The 18,236-nt window shown below is 51.3% G+C and overlaps 1 protein-coding gene across 2 annotated transcripts in view; it reads right to left on the bottom strand.

Moving 5' to 3' along the window:
• The window catches only part of KHDRBS1 (KH RNA binding domain containing, signal transduction associated 1), a 29,393-nt gene extending 14,410 nt beyond the window's left edge, over positions 1 to 14,983 (bottom strand). For both annotated transcript variants that reach the window (XM_069035847.1, XM_069035844.1), the window contains exons 1-6: positions 14,575 to 14,983; positions 7,416 to 7,543; positions 6,109 to 6,225; positions 5,028 to 5,174; positions 2,227 to 2,363; positions 826 to 1,048 (exon numbers count right to left, since the gene is read on the bottom strand). In XM_069035847.1, coding sequence (XP_068891948.1) covers positions 826 to 1,048; positions 2,227 to 2,363; positions 5,028 to 5,174; positions 6,109 to 6,225; positions 7,416 to 7,543; positions 14,575 to 14,878 — 1,056 coding nt within the window. In that variant the 5' untranslated portion in view covers positions 14,879 to 14,983. The remainder of the gene's footprint in view (positions 1 to 825; positions 1,049 to 2,226; positions 2,364 to 5,027; positions 5,175 to 6,108; positions 6,226 to 7,415; positions 7,544 to 14,574) is intronic.
• Between the last annotated feature and the right edge of the window lie 3,253 nt (positions 14,984 to 18,236).

The raw sequence follows: 18,236 nt of genomic DNA, 5'->3' as shown, positions 1-18,236 counted from the left end.
ATTCCAGGGGTCCCTGATGATCCCAACACCATCCCAGCGATCCCTGGTGATCCCAGCACCATCCCAACATCATCTGAAGGGTCCCTTTTGATCCCACAACCATCCCAGGGGTCCCTGATGATCCCAACTCCATTCCCAACAGTCCCTGGTGATCCCAATGATCCCTGGTGACCCCAACACCATTCCCAAGGGTCCCTGGAGATCCCCATGATCCCTGGTGACCCCAACTCCATTCCCGGTGACCCCTGGTGATCCCCATGATCCCTGGTGACCCCCAACTCCATTCCCAATGACCCCTGGTGATCCCAATGATCCCTGGTGACCCCAACTCCATTCCCAATGATGCCTGGCGATCCCAACACCATTCCCAGCAGCCCCTGGCGATCCCAATGATCCCTGGTGACCCCAACTCCATTCCCAATGATGCCTGGCGATCCCAACACCATTCCCAGCAGCCCCAGGTGATCCAAATGATCCCTGGTGATCCCAACCCCATTCCCAACGATCCCTGGCGATCCCAATGATCCCTGGTGATCCCAACCCCATTCCCAATGATCCCTGGTGATCCCAGTGATCCCTGGTGACCCCAACTCCATTCCCAACAATCCCTGGCGATCCCAACCTCATTCCCAATGATCCCTGGCGATCCCAATGATCCCTGGCGACCCCAACTCCATTCCCAACAATCCCTGGCGATCCCAATGATCCCTGGCGACCCCAACTCCATTCCCAATGATCCCCAGTGATCCCTATCCCACCACAACCTCCCACCACCCACCCTGACCACCCCACACCCCTTCCCCCGGTAAATCCCCCATTCCTTACGTATTCCTCGTAGGTCTCAGGTGCGGGGGGAGGGGGCAGGGGTATCCTCTGGATGCCAGCTGCCCGTGCCCGGGGGGCCGGAGCGCCCCGCACCGCCGGGGGAGGGGGCACCCCCCGGGCCAGCGTGGCCCCCCGGGCGATGCCCCCGCGCACGGGGGCTCCTCGAACCAGAGCCCCCCGTGGGGGAGGAGGAGGAGGAGGGGGAGGACCAACCCCACGGCCCCTGGAAAGGAAAGAAAAAGGGGTTGTGAAGAGCTGCAGCTCACTGAGGATGGGGATTTTCTGGTTTTGTTGTCAGGAGTGAAACAGAGGTGCCAAGAACGGAGCCTGGAATTCTGTAGCAGCACGAAAACGAACGTTGTTGTGCTGGAGGAGGCACAAAACCCTCCTGGGGGTGGGAATTCTGCTGGTACAGGTGTAGGAAGACAAGAAATGCAGCCATAGCTGAGGGGAGGAGCAGGAGGCACGGGGGAACCTCTGGAGTGTGTTCCCAAGGAAGCAGGGAATGAATTCCTTGTTTTACTTTGCTTTTCCCATTGAATTTTATCCCAGCCCATTAATTCCCTCACTTCCACCCTTCCCATTCTCTCCCCATCCCATGAGTGGGGAGTGAATGAGTGAGCGGGCCTTGGTTGCCCTTTGGGGTTAAATCACTAAATTTTGGTTCAGCCCAGCCTAAGTTGGGACTTCTACATAATTCAGATTAGCTAAGCTTTGCCTACTGAGTCACACTGAGCCCAAGTGGCTCCACACAGCCAAGGAGAGGCCTCCTGATGACATTTAAATCCCATTTTTGAGCAGATCTACAGCCCAGAGTCAGGATCAGGACTTTTGGGGATAGAGGAAGCTGTAGACAGACAAAGAAATAAATCTGATACAGAACTTTGGGCAGCGAATTTCACTTTAAAGGAGCCTCTCCCACTTATTTGGGATCACTCCCAGCCCTCCAGATCCCTCAGGATCACTGAGGACATGGGCAGGGACACTGCAGGCAGAAGGAAAAGCACCACCCCACAGATCAGGGAGTGAGGCCAGGACTGAGGGAACAGTTTTATTGCCAATTTACCCCCGAGCATCGACAGCCAGGACAGAACGATGCCACCCCAGAGCTCTGCAAGGATGGGCAGCTCCAATTGAGAATGCTGAGGGCTGCAGCACATCCAGCAACAGCCAGGCCCCTTTCTGAGAGGCTCCTTTAGGAAATTATTGATTCCAGCCATCCCAAACCACCCTGTGTTGGATTACATCCCAAACACTGCGCTCCAAACCAGCTGGAAAACCTTGGCCGGATTCCAAGGTCAGGCCCAGCAGCTGATGTGCAAAAAGAAGCTGCTTAACCTCCCCTGACAGCACAACTGTGAGCAAAATCCAGCATTCCCAGGGCTGGGATTTTGGGAATACCTTGGAACGGGTGGAGGGGGAGGTGGGGCTGCTCCCCGGCCCCGTCCGGGGACGCCTCGGCCGCGGTTGGGCTCCGGGACCCCGTTGAGATAGGAGAGCTCCAGGAACTGCTCCTGGCAGATATCATCCATCATATCCTAAAAAAAAACCAGGAGAGAGTCAGCTCCAGAGAACAGCTCCAGGATATCACAGGATGCTGTGCTGGGATGGATCTCGGTTCAGGTCTGGGTGGTTTTACTGGGATTTGCTGCAGCTTTTCCCAAGAAGGTTCCAGCAGCAGGTCCTGATGTTCCCAGCATCCCAGGGATGTCAGGAGGGTTTATGTGGGGAGAGCCCAGGCAAGTCTCACCCCACAGCCCCCATTTAAAGGGGCAATGAGCCCCCACAAGGTAACTCCACAGCCTTCCCATTCCCAAAGGAAAGGGTTGGGATGCAGAGCAAACCCAAATCCAAATCCAAGCTGGCTTTTCACATCCTGAGGGATGCAGTGTGTTGCTGGCAGATCCCTTCTTTGGGGACTAAAGGGGCAGAGAAGGTCACCCAGAACCATTCCAGTGGTCCCAGCACCATCCCAGTGCTTCCTGGTGATCCCAGCACCATCCCAGTGCTCTCTGGTGACTGCAGAACCATCCCAGGGGTCCCTGGTGATTCCAGGACCATCCTGGTGGCTCCTGGTGATCCAAACACCATTCCAGTAGTCCCTGGTGATCCCAGCACCATCCCAGTAGTCCCTGGTGATCCCAGCACTATCCCAGTGCTCCCTTGGTGATCCCAGCACCATCCCAGTGCTCCCTGGTGATCCCAGCACCATCCCAGTGCTCCCTGGTGATCCCAGCATCATCCCAGTGCTCCCTGGTGATCCCAGCACCATCCCAGTGCTCCCTGGTGATCCCAGCACTATCCCAGTGCTCCCTGGTGATCCCAGCACCATCCCAGTGCTCCCTGGTGATCCCAGCACTATCCCAGTGCTCCCTGGTGATCCCAGCACTATCCCAGTAGTCCCTGGTGATCCCAGCACTATCCCAGTGCTCCCTGGTGATCCCAGCACCATCCCAGTGCTCCCTGGTGATTCCAGCACCATCCCAGTGCTCCCCTGGTGATCCCAGAACCATCCCAGTGTCCCTTGGTGATCCCAGCACTATCCAGTAGTCCCTGGTGATCCCAGCACCATCCCAGTGCTTCCTGGTGATCCCAGCACCATCTCAGTGCTCTCTGGTGATCCCAGAACCATCCCAGTGCCCCCTTGGTGATCCCAGCACCATTCCAGTAGTCCCTGGTGACTGCAGAACCATCCCAGTGCTCCCTGGTGATTCCAGCACCATCCCAGTGCTCCCCTGGTGATCCCAGCACCATCCCAGTGCTCCCTTGGTGATTCCAGCACCATCCCAGTGCCCCCTTGGTGATCCCAGCACCATCCCAGTGCCCACTTGGTGATCCCAGCACCATTCCAGTAGTCCCTGGTGACTGTAGAACCATCCCAGTGCTCCCTGGTGATCCAGCACCATCCCAGTGCTCCCTGGTGATCCCAGAACCATCCCAGTGGTTCCTGGTGATCCAAACACCATTCCAGTGTCCCTTGGTGATCCCAGCACCATCCTGGTGCTCCCTGGTGATCCCAGCACCATCCCAGTGCCCCCTTGGTGATCCCAGCACCATTCCAGTAGTCCCTGGTGACTGCAGAACCATCGCAGTAGTCCTTGGTGATTCCAGCACCATCCTGGTGCTCCCTGGTGATCCCAGCACCATCCCAGTGCTCCCTGGTGACTGCAGAACCATCCCAGGGGTCCCTGGTGATTCCAGGACCATCCTGGTGGCTCCTGGTGATCCAAACACCATTCCAGTGTCCCTTGGTGATCCCAGCACCATCCCAGTGCTCCCTATCCCACTGCAATCTTATTTCAGTCACGCTGAATATCTCACACACGTTCAGCCTGAATTAATAATCCAGAGATATCCATAATTCCTTACATATCCCTCGTGGGTTTCTGGCACAGGAGGGGGAAGATCTGAGAGGATCCAGGACACTCCACCCTGAGCCTCCCAGCCAGGGCCTCCCCAGTGCCACAGCAACACCACAGAGCGAGGAATCTCCCACCAGAGGTGGGAACTTCCCCATTTTTTTCCCCTCATTTAATAACCAATTTGAATTTTAAAAGCATGGGAGAGACTCCTCCAAGTTCTGCCACCCTCGGAGGCAAAATTCCAGCACAATCCTGTCACCCACTGGCACAAAATGACAGGAATTTGGCCATGAAGGCATTAAAAAGGTTCAGCAGGAAAACACATCCCCGAGCCAGTGACAAGAGGCAGGAAAGGTAGGAAAACCTGCTTTGCAAAAAGAGCTTTTTTTCACACTTAAAGCTGTATAAATATCAATTTAACTCAGAAAAAAGCCACAAAACTCAACAACTGAGCTGCCTGGGCAGTCACCCTCTTCATCCTCACCCCCTTCAACACCTCTGTGTTTAATCCCTGACCTGACAATGAAGTTTTCCAGCTGGATTTTTAGTTCCAAGTCAGGGGGAAGCCATCCAAGAAATCTCTCCCACGACAAAACTCATTTTCCCACTCAACCTGGCACCCACAGCTCATCCTGGGAGAGAAATCCCCGCTCCAAGTGTTTCCTCTGGGAATTTTGCCTTTTTAATCACGATTAGGGGAATAAAAACCACCCTCCTGAAGGATTCTACAAAGCTGCCACACTCCAGCTCAAATCAGCTACAAGCAGGAGGAGCAAATCTCATCCATCCTGAGCCAGATCCACCCTTCAGAAAGAAAAAAAAGAGGAGCAGGACACTCACTGGGACGAGGAATTTCTTGACTTCCTCCATGGCATGGGCCATGAGGGCATAGGCCTCACAGGGGGGCCCAAAAACCTCGATGAAGACGTGCAAATCCATGTTGAGATGGGCGTATTTGGGATCTCCCCCTTTGCGGAGCTCCTCCTCCTGGAACAAAGCACAGCACAGGGGCTTAAAAATCTGTTTAAGAGGTAGAAAAACCTCTTTTTTGGATCTCTTTTTACCTCTTTTCTGAGCCTTGATAGGGTGTGTAAGGGTATTTTGGATATAGAGTTTGAGGAGGAAAAAATCTTTCATCTTTTTGTTGCTGCCTCTTCATGGGGGTTTTTTTTTGGGGGGGGGGGTTGGGAAGGTATTTTGGGCACAGAGCATGGATGGGAGGAGTTTTGTAAGAAAAAACCTTCCACCTTTTTATTGCTGGTTTTTTTTTTTTACTAAATCACCCTTTTTAATTGGTGCCAGCCAAGTTTTGACCTCAGAATATTGAAATAGCCTCTTCTACACCACTTTGTAGAGCTCCATGCCTCAAACAGCTCCTCTACCTCTGCTCTAAGATCTCTTTAAGATATCTCTGGTTTTTGGACTGTTTTTCAGTTATTTAAGAAGTTACAAACAACCTGGAAGTGTTAAAAAGCTTTTTGTGCTGCTAAAGTCAAAGCAGAATTAATTTACAGCTCTGCCTATTCTTAAACTCAGTTTTGAAAACAAGCAGGAAGAAATAAAAACCATCTTTTCCCCAGATTTTCATGGGTTTTTTTGCTGTTAAAAAACCCCTCCTGGCACTCTGTGATTCACCAAAGATTATCAGGAATGTGCTGCTCCAACATCTCCAGAAGAATGCAAAGATTTCAGAGGGAGCAGCTAAAAAAGGGGATTTTTTTATCTTTTGATGGAGGGGGGAAAAGATTCCTTTAGTGCATGGCTCTTCAGGGAGGAGCTGGGATTAATTCTTATTTTATCACCTTGGTGGTTCATCTTTTAGAGAAGCTTTTTCTGGGTTAGTTTTTTAAGAAAATGCTGGGAGAGCCACTAATTCTCCCACCATAAAAAAGGAATTTTGTGGGTGGGTGTTTTCCCTTACCTTGGCTTTATCTCTCATGGAACCCTTCCCCAGTACAGAGATTTTAGCACCAGTTTCTTCCTGAAGTCTTTTAATGGTGTTGCCTTGAGGTCCCAAAATCTTCCCAACGAAGTTGAACTGGAAATGAAGGAAAAAAACCAAACAAAAATCAGCTCCAGAGCTCAAAAGCTTCAACAAAATTCTTTTCTGAATGTTCTGTTGGCTGACAAAAAAAAAAAAAAACAAACAACCAAACAAACCACTCTCCATTTTCTCCTCGCCTCACCCAAAAAATGCACAGGAAAATTTGAGTTTCAAAAGGAAAATTTCAGTTTCAAAGGGAAAATTTCAGTTTCAAAGGGAAAATTTCAGTTTCAAAAGGAAAATTTGAGTTTCAAAAGGAAAATTTGAGTTTCAAAAGGAAAATTTGAGCTTCAAAGGGAAAAATTAAGCTTCAAAGGGAAAATTTCAGTTTCAAATGGAAAATTTGAGCTTCAAAAGGAAAATTTAAGCTTCAAAAGGAAAATTTCAGTTTCAAAGGGAAAATTTAAGCTTCAAAGGGAAAATTTAAGCTTCAAAGGGAAAATTTCAGCTTCAAATGGAAAATTTAAGTTTCAAAAGGAAAATTTCAGTTTCAAAAGGAAAATTTCAGTTTCAAAGGGAAAATTTAAGCTTCAAAGGGAAAATTTAAGCTTCAAAAGGAAAATTTAAGCTTCAAAGGGAAAATTTCAGTTTCAAAGGGAAAATTTGTTTCAAAAGGAAAATTTCAGTTTCAAAAGGAAAATTTCAGTTTCAAAAGGAAAATTTAAGCTTCAAAAGGAAAATTTAAGCTTCAAATGGAAAATTTAAGCTTCAAATGGAAAATTTCAGTTTCAAAAGGAAAATTTCAGTTTCAAATGGAAAAATTTCAGTTTCAAATGGAAAATTTCAGTTTCAAACCCTCCTTTTCATGGGAAAAAAAAAAGCTCCAGCAGAACAACCAAGCTAAATCAACACCCCTGGACTGTTTAATTCCAACATCTACTCTGCAGCAGCTTCACAGCAAACCTTCAAGGAGTTAAACGAGTTCTTAAATTTAAACCACAAAGCTCCACACATGGAATGATCTGCTCCAGCAATCACAGATCCCAGCTAGGCACAACCACTTATCCCAAGACAATCTGGAAAAAATTCAAGATATCCGAAATAAAAACCCTGCAGGCCTGCAAAGGAAAAATAAAAAAAAAAAAAACCAATCCCACAGTGGAACACTGGATTAACTCCTGGCACAAAATCCCACAGAAAACAAGCAAATCCCAGAGATTCAGGTGCTCTTTTCTGGCCCTCACCTTGGGGTATTGTTTGACAGGGATCAGAACTCGTTCTTTCAGTTTCATATTCTTGTGGGAAAATAAATCCAGGTAGTTCTCTTCCTCATCCTTCTTTGTTGTTTCACCCTTCTGAATTTTTTCAATTTCTAAACAAGATAAAAATAGGGCTGCTTTATATTCCTCAAACATTCAGAGATGGAATCATGGCAAGGATTGAACCCTCCAAATACCACAAGGAAATTCTTCTGTGCCTTCCTCTGCCAGCCCCCACCCTAAATCTACAAAGAAACCAGCCCAAACGACATGAAAATTATAAATTTTTGCTGTCATGTGACAGAAATCAGCAGGTTTTTAGGATCCAACTTGAATTATTTGAAATCTGTCCCTTAATTAGTGGTGGCAACACCTCCTGGCACGACGAGTTTCAGTTAAATTGAAAATATTCCCAATAAACACCAGTGTGGTCTGGGTGAGGAAATTCTCCCAGCCACATTTCATGAAATAAATTCCGATTTAGCACACAAATAATTCCTAACTGGGTTTTTAAACCCTCAGGTGTGCAGCCATAAAAGTGTCACAAGTTCTCAGCAATGCAACTACGAATTTTTTTGCCCCTCAAAATAAGATTTTTGGGTTTTTAATTGCCTGTGGTGAATTAAAAATGAGTTTTAAAACTGCCTGGCTGCAGGGAAGGAATGCTGCAGCCTGAGGGGAGCTGGGACAGTCCCAATAACCTGCTGGAAGTGGGTCATTAAGGGAAGTTAATTAGGGACTGGTACACAAACACCTCCTCAAAGCTGCCTGGAAATTCAGCTTTCACTGAGAGATGAGCCACATGGAGATTGAAAATCCTCTTGCAGGCATTTCTGAGTTATTAATGCATTTTCCTTGTGCAGGAATAACCCCCAGCATTTTCCAGAAGAAATGGAAGCTGCCTGGAATTCCCTTTCCAGAGGTGTCCGGTCACGCACAATCTTTAATTAAAACCCAACAACTCCATGACAAATTCATCCAAATTTGGAGCCAATCCATTGCTAACGACCCCAAATTCCTGATGAACCTTTGCTCCAACAGAAAAAAACCCCCCAAAACCACTCACATCATTAATATCCACCCCAAATCCTGAGTTCAGGCTCTTTAACAGGAGAGCAGCACGACCCTTGGTGAAAAACCATTTCACCAGCAAACCCAAGGCCTGCAAATGTAATTCCTGAGCCTTTTCCAGGGGAAAGAGACACTTCCCAAGATTATCCACAGCATTGGGATCGAGCTGCAAGAGCAAACTGCAGCCTGCTTAGTCACTGGCAGGATTTACAGCACCGTGCAGCTGCAATATTTTGGATTTCCTGGGATTTCTGGCCATGTCAAACCATCTGCTTGAGCCTGAAACGCTCCTGCTCACAGCTCCACGAGCCTGCCACATGGACTTGATGATCCTGGAGGTCTTTTCCAACCTTAATGGTGGTGGATACTTGGGGTATTATCCATGTGGGAATATTCTGGGATCATCCAAAGGGGAACAAGGGGTCACCGTCACCCCTCGGAACAAGCCCTGGGCTGAGAAGCATCTCTGAGCACAGGCACAAAAAAATAAATCCACTCTTAAGGAAAAATCAGGAAATAATCTCTATTTTAATGAGTTATTTTTTAGTATAGGCCCAGTAATAAAGTGGGTTTCAGCTGGAAGAGCTAAACAGAACTCAGAGGTTTTGGGGTTGCAAACTAGGCTCAAACCATGGCACAGAATTGTGATAAAACCACTGAATTTTCTATTTCTCCTCACTGCAGCCCCTTGGCTCCCTCACAAAAGTGTTACCATGACTCCTTACTTTTCAAAATTGAGTCGTTTTGAAAGAAATCTCTTGAATTTTGCTTTAAAAAGAAGTGATTTTTCTGAAGATACAAAGCAAAAGTAAAAAACCCTCAAGTTCACGCACTGCCAAATCTATGAAATAAGACAAAAGGGCTGCCTTGGTTCGTTTTATGTAATTTTTTTTTTTAATTTAACTCCCAGAACAGAGCAAAGAATCAAGATTTGGAAATTAAAGGCTGCACTGGTGGCCTGGTTCAGGATAACTCAAAACCCCATAAAGCCACTTCTCAAATAATTTGTTTTTCTGAAAATGCATCCTGCAGATAAACAAGTGTTTTCTCCACACACATCCAGAATAAAACACCCTGAAACTTCCTTCATAAAATGAAACTAAACAGGAATCCATTGCTGTTAAAATTAAAAATTAAAATGGAACTAAACACAGGAATTTCCTGCCTCCTGAAAACACCACAGGACTGGGTGAAAGCCCCTGCAAACCACTGAATCCCAGTTCACACCCAGCAAAATCCATCTCTGCCTCCTGCCAAAGCTACAGAAACATCTGGGAATTGCTCTGAGAGGGCCACAAGGAGTTTTAAAAAATCACTCAAAAAAGACAAAAAAAAAAAAGCAGCAGCAGCAGCTCCATGCCTTGAAATGGAACATAAAACACAGGGGAGGAGAAGGAGCAGCAGAGGAATTCCAAGCTCTTCCAAACTTTGGGAATTCAGGGCAGCGTGAGTGACACGTCCAGATCCAAGTGGGGAGTCTGGAAAGAGGTGAGGAAGGATAAACCCAGGGCAGTGGGGAGCTGGATGTGACACCAGGAGCAGCTGTCGGATCAAACCCGGATACCTGGAAGGATCCAGGCCCATTCCAGAGGTTTTCTGGGAGAAGGTTACCTGCTTGCCACGGGGAATGTCAGCAGGCTGGCAGCATGAGTGGCTTTTCCAGGGCTTCCTGTGGGGCAGGGATTGGCTCAGCAGGATTCCTATGGGGCAGGTAAAGGGGGTTGGTAACGCTGCTGCTCCTCGTTTGTGCTCCTGAGCTAAGCCCAAGCTTTGCCTTAATAATAAAAATCAATGGGAAAGGCTGGCCTGCAGCACAGCTGTGCTCTGGGAGCACAGGAATGTTCACTTTATTTGTAAGGCTACAACATTACCTGAACAGCACAATAATACTGACCCTGTGCCCCCCCAAAAATCCCCAAAGAGTTTGGGGATGGCACCTCTGAGGAAAGCAGAGGCTCCTCCATCCCTCCCTGCTTCCCAGCTGGTTTGATTTCTCAGGAAGGGGAAGCAGCAACCTGTTCCTGGATGGATTTCAAGAATTTGGCAAGCCTAATCCCACAGTTTCCCTCCCCAAAATACACCCCCCAGCTTGGGATTCCTGGGCAGGCAGCTCTGCTTTTGGAGCTTTGCTGGGAAGGGAGGGCACTGCCAGGAGAAGGGGCATGGGGAGGGAAAGGTGAGATGTGAGACATGGCACAGGTGGGAGAAGCTGCTGGGAGGGAGTGGGAATGGGAATGGCCAAAGGAATGGGAACGGGAATGGCCAAAGGAGGGAGAAAAGGAATGGCCAAAGGAATGAGGACAGGAATGGCCAAAGGAGGGAGAACGGGAATGGCCAAAGGAGGGAGAACAGGAATGGCCACAGGAGGGAGAACAGGAATGGCCACAGGAGGGAGGACGGGAATGACCAAAGGAGAGAGAACAGGAATGGCCAAAGGAGGGAGAAAAGGAATGGCCAAAGGAGGGGGAACAGGAATGGCCACAGGAGGGAGAAAAGGAATGGCCACAGGAGGGAGAAAAGGAATGGCCACAGGAGGGAGAACAGGAATGGCCACAGGAGGGAGAACAGGAATGGCCAAAGGAGGGAGAAAAGGAATGGCCAAAGGAGGGAGAATGGGAATGGCCAAAGGAGGGAGAATGGGAATGGCCAAAGGAATGAGGACAGGAATGGCCAAAGGAGTGAGAACGGGAATGGCCAAAGGAGGGAGAACGGGAATGGCCACAGGAGGGAGGACGGGAATGGCCACAGGAGGGAGGACGGGAATGGCCACAGGAGGAAGAACGGGAATGGCCAAAGGAGGGAGAACGGGAATGGCCAAAGGAGGGAGAACGGGAATGGCCAAAGGAGGGAGGACGGGAATGGCCAAAGGAGGGAGGACGGGAATGGCCACAGGAGGGAGGACGGGAATGGCCACAGGAGGGAGGACGGGAATGGCCAAAGGAGGGAGAACGGGAATGGCCAAAGGAGGGAGGACGGGAATGGCCACAGGAGGGAGGACGGGAATGGCCACAGGAGGGAGGACGGGAATGGCCACAGGAGGGAGAACGGGAATGGCCACAGGAGGGAGGACGGGAATGGCCACAGCAGCAGGAACAGGAACGGCCACAGCAGCCACAGCAGCTGAGAACATTGCCATGGTTGGACAAAATATAAACTGAAAAGTGCCACAGTGAAATGGTTTTGGAAGAACAACCCAGCCTGAGACAGCTGGGGCCAATTTCAGGTGGCAGTTTGGGGGCAGGATATCCACTTGGAAAGACAGCAATTGAGGGAATCTCCATTGCACGAGAGCCTGGACTCCGTGTGAACGAGCTTCAGGGTGACACTTCTCATCCCCAGAGAGCTCAGCCCTCTCTAATCCCTCTGTTTGGGTCTCTGGAGCCACCACCCACCCATCTGACACTCCCACCCAGCCCTTTCCCACTCCCAAGGATGCACAGCCTGGATCTGGCCTGAGAGGCAGCAGGGAATTCTGTGTGGGAGTCCCCCAGCAGCTCCAGCTGCTCCCAGCTTTTCCACGTGTTGTTCCAACTCCAGCTGCTCCTTCCTGCTTGGAATCCAGCCCTTCCCACCCATTCCCATCCCTCCTGGCCACCCCACATGGAATGACAGCTCACACATCCTTGGGAAGCTCAGAGGTGACCCTTGGAGTCTCTCCATGAAATAAAAACAGCTAAAATTCCCCCCCAAAAACCCCAAAACCCACACCTGGATACCACACAGGTGGGATATCTCCCATCTTCCCAAAGCAGGGAAGCAGAGAGGGCTGTGTCTTTCACACCATCAGCAGCTCCCCTTGCTCTCTCTCTCCACAGCAGAAATCCAAAGGAAAAAAGGATTTGCTCATTCCTACAGAAAAGGAAAATCACACAGACCCCAAATCCCAGGAGGGAAACACGGATTGTATCTGAAAATGCAAGAAATCCCAGTTTTCAGTTTCGCTTCAGGGTAACAGCACCCTAAATGTAGCCACTTTCATCCCAGAGTCCATGGAATCAATAAGAATCCCATCACTGCCCTGCCCTTGCTCCCAAAAAAAGCCAATTCCCTCTAAAAATGCAGCTGCAGCACCACCACAGAATTTCAGACAACTTCAACACGTTGTTTAAAGAGAAACGAATGCAGAATTCCTGCAGGGCTCCCTCCCTGAGGCAGAGCAACTTCCACTCCTGGAGGGAAAAAAAAAGGCTGGAAGAGGAATTCTGCTGACACTCAGGATCATTTCTGTGTCTGGAAGTCATTTTGCTGGAGTTGTGCTGGCTCTGTGCATCACAGCTTTGGCCCAGACTGAAATTCCAAGGCACAGCAGCCTCTCCAACACGACAGCCCCGAAGGGTGCCACGAGCAGTCAGAAATTCCCAGGAATCCAGAGCACTCTGGGGGTCATCCAGGCAAAAAACCTGCCCTAAAGCCACCATCTTACCTCAAATTCTTCCTCATCGTTTTCCTGCTCATCTCACCTAGAACTGGGACTGTGAATGCTCCCAAAAAAGAAAGTGATTTTTCAAATATCCACAGCTGGAGCTGTTCCAATTTTGAACCTCCCGAAGCTGCAATCAGCGATTTTTTAAATGGATAAATCCTCCTAAATCCTCGTTACACCCCTCAAGTGAAGGAGGCTTTGCAGGACGCTGCTCTTTGTGTGGGAATTTGCAAACTCCTTGGATTTCCTTTGGCTGGGAGGCATCACCGCTGAGCTGGCTGAAGAATTTTATTAATCAAAACCATTAAACTGATGGAAAATCGGATTATAAAACTCATTTATTTAGCTCAAGATGCTGACGAGTGATGTCGTGACGATCTCTCCCAGTTGTTTGCACAACGGGAGAGACAGCAATTCCCAAGAATTATTCCCTGCATTAAACGAGCTCATAAAACCTCCAGAGCTGCACCAAAACTCTGCATTTTTAAGCCTCGACAAAATAAATAATTTAAAAGCAGGATGGCTAAGCACCAGCGAGCTCACACAGAGATGAAATCCGAACAGATTCCTGCTCTGGGAGCCTCCCAGCTCCCCACCACGCACGGAAAGCAGAAAGTGGCAGGGAATATTTGAACTCATTCCCGTTTTTAAGCTGACTCCAGCGTCTGGGAGCAGCTGAATCGGCTGGATGGAGGCCCCGAAGGCGGTGCAGCAGCTGCACCGGGGAGATCCAGGGAAATCCGAGCTGCCAGGCGATTGGACAGCGGCGATGGGGAAGGAGAAGGCTCGGCTGGGCACAGAACAAAGACTGCCATTTCCAGTCCCTCCTCAGGCTCGGCAGAAGCACGAGCCCAGCTCTGACACGGATTTCCAGCAGGGAAAAATCCCAGAAATGGCTCAGCGGGACTCAAGCAGCGCTCCGTGGGAATCCCACCCCGGTTTTTAAGGTTCCTTTTTGGTCCCTCTCTCTCCCCAGGGATGAAAGGGCCGCCCTGATTTCGGCTGGGACAGAGCTAATTTTACTCTTAACAGCTGTTTTTGAGGATTTTTACGGGAATGACATTACCAACACCCTGATACTTTGGCTGCTCCCGAGCAGCGTTTACCCCAAGAATTCTCAGTAAAGGAGAGGAGCTGTCCCCAAACCGGGGGGGGAGGGGGGAGCGTGGCCAGGACAGGTCACCTGAACTGTCCGAAGGGACATTCCATCCCCCCGGACTGTCATTCCCATCCTATAAACTGCGGGAGAGACTTGGGAGGAGCTCGGGGATGGGGTGGGCATCGCTCAGTGGGCGGTCAGGAATTGGGCATCGCTTGTTTCTACTCCCTCTCAACGTTACGCTTATTATTACCAGCGTTATTTACTATTATCATCGCATTTTATTTCAATTATTAAACGGTTATCTCAACCCGCCAGTGTTTTCATCCCCTTGATTCTCCTCCTGCCCGGCTGAGGTTACACCGCAAGGGCGAATACAATATAATACAACACAACCACCAACATAACACACACAAAACTTGTGGCTCTGCGGATTAAGCTGAGATCACACAAGGAAATACGCGATTTTAACCCCCTCTCGCACCAGAGCCAGAGCACCCACCAGGACCCGCTGCCCCGCCCGTGCCCGCCCCGCCGGGGGTTCCCGGTACCTGCGGTGAGGAGCTGCATGGCGTGCGTGAAGGACGGGTCCAGGCTGTCCTTCTCAGCCATCAGCTCGGGCAGGTACTTGTTCTCGGGCTCCATCTTGCCGCCAGCCAGCGGGGCCGAAGCACCAGAGCCCCCCTGCCCTGAGGCCCCGCCGGCCGCCGCGGCCCCACCGGGCGGCGGCTGCGCCCCGCTCGCGGCCCCGCGGGCCCCTCCGCCACGGGGCGGCCGGCGCGGCGGCGGCGGCGCGCGGCCGCCGGGTCCCTGCCCCCGCGACAGGCGGCCGGCGGGGTCGTCGCGGCGCTGCATGAGGCGGTGCCGGGCAAGGGGACGCCGGGCCGGGCCGGGCCGGGCCGGGGACAGCGCGGGGACAGCGGCGGGAGCGCAGCGGCCACACCGCCCGCGCAGCGCCGGGGCCGGAAGTGCCGCGCCGGAAGCTCCGCCCCTCTCCGTGTGTGCGTGAGGGGGACCCCCTCCCCCGCCCCGTGCCCCGCCGCGGGACCACCCCGCGCGCCGCCGCGCATGCGCCGGGTTCCGCCGGCCCCCCCCCCCCCCCCCAGGGATGCCTGAGGGGAGCTGTGGAATCGGGGAGTAATTGAGGTTGGAGGTGATGCCGCGAAGATTTTTTTTTTTTGCCTTTTCTTTTATACCTTTTTACAGCTTCTGTATTCTCAGTGCTTTTTGCCTCCATTTTTGGACTTGTCAAGCTGAGAGGCTCAGCGTTTTAGAAGCTTCGTAGCCAGGGATCAGTGTGGCCCAGAGCCCAAGGTCCTCTCCAGAACACATTCTGTAAACTCAGATAGAACCATCCAGGGGAAGGCTCCTTGGGGAGGGGGGCTCACTCGAGCCTCTCCTTGGGGAATCTTTGATAGATCTGCTAATTAGTAACACCTATAATGATATACCCGATGTTGGGGAGAGAGAGAGAGACATAGATAGACTCGGCGGGGTTCATCTCGATGCTTATGACCTGGACGTGTGCACCTAAGGATCCTTAAAATAAATCCCAAGGTAAAATCCCTTTTCCCCTTCTAACCGTGTCTGACTCTTGATTTTAAGACCAGGAAAAGGCATGAGAAGAGACCAACTCATCCGCTCCGTCAGCGCTGCCATTGCAGTGCCTACACCGCATCACGCAGCGCCTCTGAACACGGTGACTCCGCCACTTCCCCAAGCATCCCCTTCCAATGTCTGACCGCGAATGAATTTTAATATCCACTTTGAGTCTCCCCTGTCTCAGCTTGAGGCCATTTCCTCTCGGTCAGCTCACTCTTCTCACAGGAGAAGAGTAGAGACTAGAAGAGACCGGCCCCACCTCACCACAAGCTCCTGTCAGGTGCATGTGGAGGGCGATGAGGTTCCCCTTGAGCCTCCATTTCTTGAAACTAAACCCAGCTCCCCCAGCCGCTCCTCACAAGACATATTCTTTGACCTTTCGCAAGCCTTTGAGCGGCCCAGAACTGAACGCAGCACTGGAGGCGCGGCCTCACCAATGCGGATTAAACAGAACCGTAAAATCAAAGTTGGGAGAGAACCGATGACGGCAGTGGGAGCGCGGGCGGGATTCGAACCCGCGACCGGACGCGAAGCGCCGACTGAAGGATTCGAAACGGCGACCGCAGGATTCGAACCGTCGACTGAAGGATTCGAACCGGCGAGTGCAGGATTCAAACCTGCGGCTGCAGGATTCGAACCGGCGACTGCAAGATTCGAACCGGCGAGTGCAGGATTCGAACCGGAGACTGCAGGATTCGAACCGGCGAGTGCAGGATTCGAACCGCCGGGTGCAGGATTCGAACCGCCGGGTGCAGGATTCGAAACGGCGACTGCAAGATTCGAACCGTCGGCTGAAGGATTCGAACCGGCGACGGCAGGATTCGAACCGTCGGCTGAAGGATTCGAACCGGAGACGGCAGGATTCGAACCGGCGGCTGCAGGATTCGAACCGGCGACTCCGCTTCCCGTGCCAGCACCACATCGGTCCCGGGGGCCGATGGGAAAAATGCGCCTCGGTGGAGCCACTGCGCATGCGCGCGCGGCCTTTCCGCCAGGCGGCGGCGCTGAGGCGCGGGAAGGGGCTGAGGGGGAACCGGGACCGGGATCGGGAATGGGGACCGAGACTTTGGCCTGCCCGGCTCACAGCGCTGCCCTGAGGTACAGGGGTAGTGCTGCTGTGAAGGCTCAGCGCGTCCCTCCTGCCACTGTCACCCTGAGGGAGAGGCCGCGGTAGTGAGGGCTCAGCGTGTCCCCCCCGGCCTTCAGAGACCAGCAGGGCCTTGGCAGTGTCCTTGTGGGAGCTGAGGCTTCCCCTGCCTGCCCCCATGTTCCTGTGGAGCAGAGCCCACTCTGGGGATGAGCCCTTGGTGTCTCTGTCTTGGCTCTGTGCTGGAGGACAGGGCTTTGGAGAGGAGATGTGTGCAGGTGATGTCGTCACACAGTGCTGAAAAAGGAAAGAGCCTTAAGGCCTCTGATTATCAGAGCTTATGTGACTCCAGTTATGGCTTTGCAGAGCCATTAAACCCAGCAAAGTGGCACTGAGCAGCTTCTCTGTGTATTTTGAGGGACAAAGGTTTGCTGATTCGTTTTTTCCTCTCTGTGGATCCGCCCTCAATTTTGCCCCTTCATGGATGATTCAAGTTTCTTTGCTGATGGGTTTGGGCAAGGACTTGGTGGCCCCTACGGGTCCCTTCCAACTTGAGATATTCCGCGATTCTATAAACGCAAAACCCCTTTTGTGCAGGGGTTTCTGTTACTGTGTAGAGGCAGCACTTCACCAGCACAGACACATTCCAGGCGCCGCAGCTGCTTAAATTAGCATAAAACACGGCCTTCTATTAATAATTCGACAGTCAGAGCACGGGAGAGGGGAAGACAACAAAGCTTTTACAACTGGGGAGATTCCACATCTCCTCCAGCCTGTGCAGGAAAGAAGGGATTCTTATTTATCCACCTCTCCCTGAGCTGTGAGACGTCACCCCATGCTTGGGGACTTGTGGGACTTGCTTGGGGGGACATGCTTGGGGACTTGGGGACACGTGGCACTCGGTGGCCCCAGCTGGGACCAGCGGGTCCTTCTCAGCGGGATTGTGACGGGAACAGACCCCGTTTTCCTGGTGGGATCGGGAAGCGGGTGTTTCCCAAGCACCGTCACGCTTGGCCACGCCGCAGTGGGTGTCACCTCGGGGAGCCCGAGGCCACGCTGCTGTGCCCAGCGTGGGGTTTCCTGCCCTCCGGGATCCTGCTCCCAGCACGCTCTTGATGCCTTTTCCTGGGCTTAAAATCAAGAGTCAAACACAGTTAAAAGGGGAAAAGGGATTTTACCTTGGGATTTATCTTAGGGATCCTTGGGTGCACACGTCCAGGTCATAAGCATTGAAATGCATCCCGCAATGCACCCCCAAAAGATCAGGTGTATCATTATAGGTGTTACTAATTAGCAGATCTATCAAAGATTCCCCAAGGAGAGGCTCAAGTGAGCCCCCCTCCCCAAGGAACCTTCCCCTGGATGGTTCTATCTGAGTTTACAGAATGTGTTCTGGAGAGGACCTTGGGCTCTGGGGCACACTGATCCCTGCCTACGAAGCTTCTAAAATGTTGAGTCTCTCAGCTTGACAAACAAGGCCAAGAATGGAGGCAAAAAGCATACAGGAGTTGTAAAAAGGTAGAA

The sequence above is a fragment of the Aphelocoma coerulescens genome, chromosome 23, assembly GCF_041296385.1.
Source record: "Aphelocoma coerulescens isolate FSJ_1873_10779 chromosome 23, UR_Acoe_1.0, whole genome shotgun sequence".
Lineage (NCBI taxonomy): Eukaryota > Metazoa > Chordata > Aves > Passeriformes > Corvidae > Aphelocoma > Aphelocoma coerulescens.
This window is presented reverse-complemented; position numbering and strand designations above follow the sequence as displayed.